The following is an 11610-nucleotide window of genomic DNA, read 5'->3' on the forward strand; positions in this document are numbered from 1 at the left end:
AGGAATTCTAGGGTTCAAGTGGTTAATGTAAAAACACTAAATCCTATCACAAAAAGATTTGGCGGACCTTCTATAGTAGCTCTGAGGACCCCCTAGGGGTCCCGGACCCCCTGTTGAAGACCCCTGGTCATACGTCAAACATCGACAATGCACCCTACGCCTGTGGTTCTCAAACTTTCTCATGTGAAGGACCCCCAAAATGATATGTATTTGGCCCCGGACCCCCATCTCAAACATGTTGTTCCAGGAACCCCCCCAGAAGCAAAGATTCTGGCGACAAAGATTAGTGCGATTCCACACATAGTGGAAGGTAAAGTTTACAAAGTATTGACGGTTTAAGTGGTTCAATGAACATGAATCCATGACGCTACAGAACAGTGACGACCGTGCTACCAAACACGTCTATGACACTGTCTATGAACTCTATGAAAACGTTTAATCTGCAACATCACTTTCTAGTGGGTGGGGGGTCCCTGGTTCATCTCTATCTCTCAACTAGGGGGTCCTTCACCTGTAAAACGTCAAAGACCCCCTGATCTATACATCAAAGTCGACAATGCATCCTACGTTTTTTCTAAACGCCGTCCTTCCGCTCGCAGACCGCGGCATTCCAACGCCCTTCCCAGTCGCCATCGTTTTTTTTGAAAGGACGTGAAGGGCAATACTTCAGTCTGTCCATCTGTTTACAGTCTCTATTATCAGTCTGTCCATCTGTTTACAGTCTCTATTATCAGTCTGTCCATCTGTTTACAGTCTCTATTATCAGTCTGTCCATCTGTTTACAGTCTCTATTATCAGTCTGTCCATCTGTTTACAGTCTCTATTATCAGTCTGTCCATCTGTTTACAGTCTCTATTATCAGTCTGTCCATCTGTTTACAGTCTCTATTATCAGTCTGTCCATCTGTTTACAGTCTCTATTATCAGCGGTTACACGGAGACATTGTAGGTGTTATGAGTGACACGGCAAAGTGATTTATCAGTCGCCTATCGGACGTAAACGGCAACGAGACGGCTACACCGAGACGGAGAGAGATTGCTTGTAATGAGAAAGTTCATTATAGTGATGCTCTATGCTGTGGGGGGGGGGAAGGGGGGGGGGGGGGGGGGAGAAATGCCAGCTCACACAGCAAACTCTCCTTTGCTCAGCATTGATTGTGCCTGATGGATCATTTATGCAATTCAATTACAGCAAAGCCGGTGTAACGGTGAATTGATCCCCCCCCCCCCCCCCCCCGTTTCTGTTCCACTTAATTTTGCATCAACTGTATTGGAATGGGAAGAGGACTGTATCAGTGTTTTGTTCATTACTGTGTCAGGACTGTGTGTTTTATACCATTGTGACTGCTTTGGAGATCATGGTTTGCATGCTATTTACATATGCACAACTGTTGCCAGATTTTGAGAGAGAAATAAGCAACCAGGTCTATGAAAACAAGCCCAAAATAATTGACTATACTGTAGGCCACATGAGCACTTTAAACTTATATCCATAGGCTATTTGAAAATAGTAGATCTGCTATTTTCCGAACTCTTTTTTTATGTGAAAAATTTGGTATATTTTTGAAACATTTTAACAACACAATTCTTGTATGGCCGGTCCATGGCCAAAATGTCTTTTTTTCAGATGGGGTTATCCACGGACGAATACAAATTCATTTGGGGATCCTTCACCTGAAAATATTTCAGAACCACTGGGTTAAACAGCATTTAGGAAACAAGGCCAAATAAGCAATTACACTTTAGAAACAAGCCTCCAAAAAACCTGCCACCCGCAAACTATATGTACAAGCGACATATACTGAAAAACAAACCCAAAGTTGCTTATAATAATATATATAATAAAATATAATAATAATAATAATAATAATAATAATAAAATGTAACATTTTTGTGACCGGTTCAAAAGGCTATAAAACTCAATTGTCTGGCAGTGGGTGAGTACATTATGAATAAACTCTGGGGCGGTGAATGGGTTAAGCTATTGGTATGCACGGAAAAAAAATTAAACATTGAAGACCCCTGAGTTAAGCTATTTGTATGCTCGGCCCTCCACCTTTGTGTAGGGACGTGTGATTGGCTGTTGGCCAGCTTCCAGGCGTTGTGATGCGGCGCGGCAGGCTGCCTTCGAGGCATTAAAAAACCCCTAAAGAGCTTTGTTGGAAAGTACTGTGAATATTCCATTCCGACGCTCTCTGCCACTTTGTGATTGACTTTGGAGAAGCCCCGCTGAATCCAATGAGATCCTGGAATGACTCAAACGGCTCTAATGAGAAGAGACTGTTATTTTCTGCTGATTTATTTTTCTTCTTTCTTTCTTTCTTTCTCTCTTTCTTTTTTCTTCTGTCTGTTAACCCTTTAAGACCGGAAATGCATACAAGATGTCTTTGGCTATTCAAAAAATAGCAGATCTACAAGCTCATAGCGCGGCACCGAGTGCCGCGCTATGAGCTTGTAGATCTGCTATTTTTGAAAAATCGTGAAAATGTGTGCAAATCATTGTGTATATATATATTTTTAAAGCGAACATTTTAACTCAAATATTTGCTTCTTTTGGGTCCCTGGAACAACATATTTTGAGATGGGGGTCCGCGGCCAAATACATATAATTTTGGGTGGTCCTTGACGTGAAAAATATTTGAGAATCACTGATTATAACAACATACGTTTTTTTTTTTAAACTGTTAGGATTTAGAAGACATTTGCAGAACCCTAACCCTAAACCAGAAGCAAAGATTTGAGTTACAAATGTTCGCTTTAGCAGACCTGCAAGCTCATAGCGCGGCACTCGGTGCCGCGCTATGAGCTTGTAGATCTGCTATTTTTCAATAGCCCAAATAAATAAATAAATTTACACAGATGCATTCCCCGTCTTAAAGGGTTAACTTTGAAGCAGAAATTCGAAACACAGCCAACATCTTGTTGAGCGTTTTCCCATGAATATTAGTAGAGAGGCTTGGTAAGTGCCAGACAAATTGTGAATGAATGTATAAATGAATGAGTTTATTTCGATCATTAATTAAAAAACAAATAAAATACAAAATAGAAAAAAAAACAAGCGTACCAACAACAACGTTTGAAAAGGAGTAAGATGACGTGTAAACTTATAAAGTATTGGTAGCAAAATATACTTTAAGTACCACAATTAAAAGTACTAAAATATTTGAAAATATAGCTGTGAGCTTGTAGATCGGCTATTTTCAAATAGCCTAGTTATAAAATAGGGCTAAAGTGGTTAATGTATGTTTTATAATATAATAATTTATATCTGCAAAGTATTGAAAACTGGAAATACTCCAGTAAAAAAAAAAACTCAAAATTGAACTTAAGTACAGTGCTTGAGTAAATATACGTAGTTACTTTACACCATTGGCAAACTCCAAACTGATGATAATTATTATATTATACATTAACCACTTCAGCCCTACATAGGCTATTTGAAAATAGCCGATCTACAAGCTCACAACGCGTCGCGATGCGACGCGTTGTGAGCTTGTAGATCGGCTATTTTCAAACATGTTTGTACTTTTAATTCTGGTACTTTAAGTATATTTTGATGCCAATACTTTTGAGCTTTTACTCAAGTAACTATTTTTTTTTGTTACCCAACCCAAACATTTCCACTGGCGTGTTCAAAATAAAAACATACAAAAATGCATCTCACTTTCTGCAGCGAACCAACCAGTCACCATGTTACCCAACAGAGAACCACCAGCCCATTCATCAGTGTACCTCCCCCCCACCCCCCCCCCCCTCCCATTTGCTCCCTTATTATGAGGTGTGAACTGGGTATTTGCCTCCCTTCAGTTCCTCGGTCCTCCATCTCTCCAGGCCCGTGCCGCGCCGGATAGACGCCGCAAAGAGAGAAAAAAAAAAAAGAAATATGGAGCCCACGGAACGATATTTCACTGGCACCCCCGCCTGACGTTGATGGATAGAGGATCATTAGACGTTTGCCAGTTTTGCTTGGGAGGAGAGTTATTTTCAGCAATAATGTATGGGACGGGGACGGGGGGGGGGGGGGGGGAGAGAGAGAGAGAGAGAGAGAGAGAGAGAGAGAGAGAGAGAGAGAGAGAGAGAGAGAGAGAGAGAGAGAGAGAGAGAGAGAGAGAGAGAGAGAGCAGGGGTTGGAGGGAGGGGGTTTCTGGGTAAGATCTCAGAAGGACATGTTTTTTGCACTCCAGTGAAGTTCTCCTTCCTCTTCTGGTGCTGTAACAGCTATAACGGAATGAATGTGATGTGAAACATGTGATAGTTATAGTTTCTAGGTATGTAATGCGCAGGTTCTCAGACTTTTTCAGGTCAAGGACCCCCAAATTGATACGTATTGATACCGCATCATTGTGAGCTTGTACAGTAGATGTGCTATTTTCAAAAGATTGTATACATCCTGATATACAATTTAGAGTGTTGGTTCTCAAAGTGGGGTCCGGGGACCCCCAGGGGTCCTTGACGGAGTTCCAGGGTGTCCCCAGCTAATAGATAGTTAGGAACCAAATGGACCCTTATGGGTCTGTAACTCTGAGAGTGTACAAATGGAACCAAATTGACCCTAACGGGTCCATTTGGTTCCCTTTGTACACTCTCAGAGTTAAATTAACATTGATTTTTCAATATAAATTGGGGTCCCAGAGATAGAAATACCATTAAATGGGGGTCCGTAGCCCTAATACATGTCAAACTGGGGGTCCTTGAAATTAAAATGGTCGAGAATCACTGCTAGAGCCGTAAACATCTTCTCTTATGGGGGTCCCTGGCATATCTTTTCAAATGGGGGTCCGCGGGCTAATAAGTGTCAATTTGGGGGTCCTTGACATGAAAAAAGTTTGAGAACCACTGATTTAGAGTGGCGCGCATGCGCGACGGTCGGTCTCATACGGGTCCCACCGAGCCGAGTGCGGCCGACTAGCCGAGCGAAAACTAAGTGGCGGCCATTGAAATGTGTCCTACAGCTGGCAGCTGTCTCAACGCAGCGACACGGAGACAGACAGAGGGACACGGAGGGACCAACAAACACAAAGCCCCGCGCAGCGGATAGACGTTTGGGGCGCGCAGCACCCCGAAACCTCTAGTTTCATACATTTGAAAACTTGTGAAATGGGACATTTTGCCTAATGAGTACTTTATTCTTTTGTTACTTTACGTACATTTTTTGATACCAGTACCTTTGTACTTTTACTCAAGTAAAAGTTGAATTCCGGACTTTAACTTGTAACAGCGTATTTCTATATTGCAGTACTTTTACTGAAGTAAAACATTTGAGTACTTTATCCGCCACTGAAAATGAACCCGGAACAGGAAACGGACAACATGCCACCTTCTGTAAACCTGGGGCTACGGTTATCCACAGAGCTTGTTACTAACTAGTTACTAACTAGCCTCGATCTCTAGGCTTTTATTTTTTATTTTTGCTCAAAAATAAAAGCCTGGACCAGCGAGTCGGTGTTCCGGGCATAGGAAGTGTTTCATTTCACCCAACCAACCAGAGCGCAGTGGGCGTCGCTCCAAATGTTGTGTTGACGGGGGCGGGGGCTGATCGGTGAACCAATGGGATCACACGCATTCTCTCTCCGGAGATGTTGAACCCGCCCCTCTATGCCAGATATCAGTGGTGGAAAGTAACTAAGTACATTTACCTAAGTACTGTACTTAAGTACAATTTTGAGGTATTTGTACTTTACTTGAGTATTTCCAATTTCCAATACTTTTACTTCTACTCCACTACATTACATTACATTACATTACATTACAGTCATTTAGCAGACGCTTTTATCCAAAGCGACTTACAATAAGTGTATTCAACATAGGTAGGGAACGAAAACTACATCTCAGAGGAAAATATTGTACTTTTACTCCACTACATTTACTTTAGTTACTAGTTACTTTTCAGATATAAACTATGATATAATGAAACATACATTAACCACTTAAGCCTAGCAGATCTACAAGCTCACAACGTGTCGCATCGCGACGCGTTGTGAGCTTGTAGATCGGCTATTTTCAAACATTTTAGTACTTTTACTTTTGGTACTTTAAGCACCTTTTGATGCCAATACTTTTGTACTTTTACTCAAGTCAATCTTTAATTCTGGACTTTTAATTGTAACAGAGTATTTCTATATTGCAGTATTGGTACTTTTACTTAAGTAAATCATTTGAGTAGTTTTTCCACCACTGCTAGTTACTAACTAACAGAACCTGGCAGTACATACAGTATCTCATTTAGTTCATACCTAATCCTTTTATGAAGGAGATATTAATATGGATAGTATGCCTTCTGAATCCCCAGCAGACACTTTGTAATCCATCCACAACTTGGAGAAAATACCACATTAATTGCCATTATTGAATTGTTGTTTGTTTATGGAATGAAGAGTTTTAAAACAAAACCACTTCCATGAGATGATTCTTTTCGGGAATCGCATTGACATGAATAAAACTGTTTTATCTTCATCAATAAGCACAAACTGCTTCACGGGAACAATGTTGGTGTAACTAAGCTACTGTAGCTGACCTATACATATTGCAGATGAGGAAGAAAATGTTTCTCTAGCTGGTTGGTGGAGATAGATATTACAAATGAGGGAAGGGGTGTTATTTAAAATGACATTATTAAAAGTCCCTTCATGATGCGTGCAAGGGAGCCAAATAAAAATAGCCTGTTGGATTTAATAACATATCCAGCCTACAAAAAAATTACTGGGTGGTCAAATGCACTTTTTTTTGTGTCTTTTCTTTGGTCATTTAGACTTATTTGGCTATTCAAAAATAGCAGATCTACAAGCTCATAGCGTTAGCGCTACCAGCTTGTAGATCTGCCATTTTTGAAACATTTTGAAAATGTGTGCAAATCTTTGAATATATATGTTTTTAAAGCGAAATTTGTTTTAATATTTTGTTCCAGGGACCCCCCAGAAGCAACGATGTGAGTTACAAATGTTCGATTTAAAAAGTATATATTCAAAGATGTGCATACATTTTATAGATAAAAAAAAAAAATCAGATCTACTAGTTCATAGCGCGGCACTCGGTACCACGCTATGAGCTTGTAGATCTGCTATTTTTGAATAGCCAAAGACATCTAAAAATTACACAGATGCGTTCCCAGTCTTAATGGTTTAAGGCACATCACATACCACAAAAAGAGTTAAATGTTCATGTTATGGCATCTTTAAGACATTGTAATTGTATTCGTCCTTGGTTTTGTAATTATATCCTTATCAAACTCAATTCAGGTCAGCCTTCATTGTTCACCTGAAAGCATTCTGCCAGGATGATCTAGTCAGCATAAATCATATATGCAATATAATGAAAAGCAATACAATAAAGTTACACATAAATTGACAGCTTAAAAGCCAAAGTGATAGAACATTTAAGGACAGCAAGCTCTGCATTTTAGAGCTACAGTACAGCATTAACCCTTTAAGACCGGGAACGCACCAGTGTCATTATTTGTTATTTCTTTGGGCTATTCAAAAATAGCAGATATACAAGCTCATAGCGCTGCACAAGTGCACTATGAGCTTATAGATCGGCTATTTTTTTGGGGAAAATTGTGGGTATTGAATATACATATTTTGAAAGCGAACATTTGTAACTCAAATATTTGCCTCTGGGGATTCTACAAATGTCTTCTAAAACTGTTTTTTGAAAAGAAAATGTTTGTTTCTATAATATCAGTGGTTCTCAAAAATGATATGCATTTGGCCGTGGACATCAACATATTTTGTTCCAGGGACCCCCAGAAGGTGTAACAGAGTTAAAAATGTTAGCTTTAAAATATATATTCAAAGATTTGCTCACATGTTCACGATTCTTCCAAAAATAGCACATCTACAAGCTCGTAGCGCGGCGCTCGGTGCCGCGCTATTAGCTTGTAGATTTGCTATTTTTGAATAGCCCAAAGAAATCTTAAAATGACACACAGATGCGTTCCCTTCCCGGTCTTGATGGGTTAAGCGATGGAGTTCAAGTCACGACCAGCGTTGCCAGGTCTGCTTATTATAAGTGATTTTGTCAGTGGACTCCCATCTGAAAACAATTTGTGCCAGGGAAATGTTCCAAAAACATTTTTTTTTTCTTTTTTTGAAAATAGCCAGCGCATATACGTTTAAAGTGCTCATGTAGCCTATTAGTCGCTTCTTTTGGGCTTGTTCTCATTGACCTGGCTTGCTTATTTCTCTCGCAAAATCTGGCAATACCGGTCACGACTGAGGTTTCAAACAGTATACTGTAGTTCATTGGCTCTGTGGCCCCAGTGGCCTTGAGGTCCGTTAGAGTGTCCGCTCTGAGATTAGGAGCTTGGAGTTCGATCCCCCGCCTAGGTCATAACAACTGGCATATGGCACTCAGCATCAAGGGATGGATTGGGGTTGAGTTCCTGTGTAATACTAGTGCAGGGGTAGGCAACCTTAGGCATGGGGGCCAACATTGGCACAGGGGAGGGTGATCACTGGCATACGTGTGAGATAGAGGATTTTGGTTTAAAGTAAAATATATTAAAGAAATACTGTCCCCTCACATTTGTATGTAAATTACATCCTGCACATAATTCTACATTCATTCAAACTCTGAACTCTGACTGGGGAAGGAGTCTGGGAGATGATATGGTTATATGTTGTTCAAAGACTATTGAGTCTAATGGTCATTACAATGTCCTGATGTGAAAGAAAAGGTTATCTTTATGGACAATCAAAATCAGCTGGAAATGGTGGTGTCATAATTACACTTAATGTTGACATGGCACACTGACTGATCTAGAAAATAAAAACATGGCCAACCCCCGTACTAGAGTATCTTGTCCAGAGGGTGTACGCAGTGGTGTGTTCTACCGTCAGATGCTGTGTACGGCGTATACCTTGAGATTTTTTTTCGTCGCTACCGTATACCTTCAAAAACTGTTTCATCCATTGAAAACGCGAGAGCGTATACCCACGACCACGCGCATCGTATCGTAGCGTATACCTTCAGAAAAAAAATAGAACACAACACTGGGTGTACGTGTACATCAATCTGCCTCACGCTGTACAGAAACAGGAGATTCATGTTTCTGCCAGATAATAACAATAAACTTTATTTGTATAGCACCTTTCATGACATGAAATGCAGCTCAAAGTGCTTTACAGAGCAAGAATGCAATTACAGTTACAACCAATTTAACAATAAAGCAAAAAAAGAAAAGCAAAAGAATAAAACTACATTAAAATAATAGCAAAAGGCAGTGAATCAGGCAATACAGTGAGGACATGGGTAACAACACAGAGATTTAAAAATCAGCCAAAAAATCTGCTAAAAGCAAGAGTGAAGAAGTAGGTATTGAGCTATCCACAGAGGCTGCCTGTCTTAGGTTTAATGGGAGTTTATTCCAAGCTGTCGGTCCGTAGAAGCAGAAGGCTGCTTCACCGTATTTTTTATGTCATTGTAGGCACTTGAAGACGGGCCAGATGGGCCACATGGCTTTTACTTTACTCCCTCCTCTCTCCACAGTGATGGTGCTCCTTACTGTAACTCCTCCTCTCTCCACAGTGATAGTGCTCCTTACTGTAACTCCTCCTCTCTCCACAGTGATAGTGCTCCTTACTGTACTCCTCCTCTCTCCACAGTGATGGTGCTCCTTACTGTACTCCTCCTCTCTCCACAGTGATGGTGCTCCTTACTGTACTCCTCCTCTCTCCACAGTGATAGTGCTCCTTACTGTAACTCCTCCTCTCTCCACAGTGATGGTGCTCCTTACTGTACTCCTCCTCTCTCCACAGTGATGGTGCTCCTTACTGTACTCCTCCTCTCTCCACAGTGATAGTGCTCCTTACTGTACTCCTCCTCTCTCCACAGTGATAGTGCTCCTTACTGTACTCCTCCTCTCTCCACAGTGATAGTGCTCCTTACTGTACTCCTCCTCTCTCCACAGTGATGGTGCTCCTTACTGTACTCCTCCTCTCTCTCCACAGTGATGGTGCTCCTTACTGTACTCCTCCTCTCTCCACAGTGATGGTGCTCCTTACTGTACTCCTCTCTCTCCACAGTGATAGTGCTCCTTACTGTACTCCTCCTCTCTCCACAGTGATGGTGCTCCTTACTGTACTCCTCCTCTCTCTCCACAGTGATGGTGCTCCTTACTGTACTCCTCCTCTCTCCACAGTGATGGTGCTCCTTACTGTACTCCTCTCTCTCCACAGTGATGGTGCTCCTTACTGTACTCCTCCTCTCTCTCCACAGTGATAGTGCTCCTTACTGTACTCCTCCTCTCTCTCCACAGTGATAGTGCTCCTTACTGTACTCCTCCTCTCTCTCCACAGTGATGGTGCTCCTTACTGTACTCCTCCTCTCTCCACAGTGATAGTGCTCCTTACTGTACTCCTCCTCTCTCCACAGTGATAGTGCTCCTTACTGTACTCCTCCTCTCTCCACAGTGATGGTGCTCCTTACTGTACTCCTCCTCTCTCTCCACAGTGATGGTGCTCCTTACTGTACTCCTCCTCTCTCCACAGTGATGGTGCTCCTTACTGTACTCCTCTCTCTCCACAGTGATGGTGCTCCTTACTGTACTCCTCCTCTCTCTCCACAGTGATAGTGCTCCTTACTGTACTCCTCCTCTCTCTCCACAGTGATAGTGCTCCTTACTGTACTCCTCCTCTCTCTCCACAGTGATAGTGCTCCTTACTGTACTCCTCCTCTCTCTCCACAGTGATAGTGCTCCTTACTGTACTCCTCCTCTCTCTCCACAGTGATAGTGCTCCTTACTGTACTCCTCCTCTCTCTCCACAGTGATAGTGCTCCTTACTGTACTCCTCCTCCTCTCTCCACAGTGATGGTGCTCCTTACTGTACTCCTCCTCTCTCTCCACAGTGATGGTGCTCCTTACTGTACTCCTCCTCTCTCCACAGTGATGGTGCTGCTGATCGTGACCATGCGGCGCCGGCGGAAGGAGCCGCTGATCCTGGAGGAGGAGCGCGACGTCCGCGAGAACATCGTGCGCTACGACGACGAGGGCGGCGGCGAGGAGGACACGGAGGCCTTCGACATGGTGACGCTGCGCAACCTCAACGCCATGCGGGACCCCAAGGCGCGGCGGGACGTCACGCCGGACACGCCCACCTTCTTCCACTTCCCCGCGGCGGCCGTGACGACGACGACGTCGTCGTCCTCGTCCCGGTCGCATCGCCGTCCGCCGGCCTACAAGTGCCTGCCGGACAACGTGGTCTTCCGCGAGTTCATCTGGGACCGCCTCAAGGACGCCGACGTGGACCCGTCGGCGCCGCCGTACGACTCGCTGCAGACGTACGCGTTCGAGGGCAGCGGCTCGGTGGCCGAGTCGCTGAGCTCGCTGGAGGAGTCGCTGAGCACGGACGGTTCGGAGCAGAACTACGACTACCTCAGCCAGTGGGGGCCGCGCTTCAAGAAGCTGGCCGACCTGTACGGCAACGGCAGCGGCAGCGAGGGCACCAGCGTCTTCTCATAGCCTCCAAAGATATCGTTCTCTGATGTGTCTTTGTTTTAAAAAAGAGGGAAAAAAAGTCCCAACGACAGTAATTTATTGCGATCAGTGACAACAAACGTCTTGCCTGTCGTGGCCGTGGGAGAAGAACCATCTAGAGTTGAGATAACGCTTAAA

At 43.0% G+C, this 11610-nt stretch overlaps 1 protein-coding gene across 1 annotated transcript in view; it reads left to right on the top strand.

Moving 5' to 3' along the window:
- Nucleotides 1–11457, top strand: part of cdh7a (cadherin 7a) — a gene marked incomplete at both ends in the record, with an annotated part of 341167 nt that extends 329710 nt beyond the window's left edge. The window contains one exon of the mRNA XM_084048218.1: nucleotides 10883–11457. Within this exon, the coding sequence (XP_083904344.1) occupies nucleotides 10883–11457 (575 nt within the window). The remainder of the gene's footprint in view (nucleotides 1–10882) is intronic.
- Between the last annotated feature and the right edge of the window lie 153 nt (nucleotides 11458–11610).

The sequence above is a fragment of the Gymnoscopelus microlampas genome, assembly GCF_963454915.1.
Source record: "Gymnoscopelus microlampas genome assembly, chromosome: 22".
In the NCBI taxonomy this organism is placed as follows: Eukaryota; Metazoa; Chordata; class Actinopteri; order Myctophiformes; family Myctophidae; genus Gymnoscopelus; species Gymnoscopelus microlampas.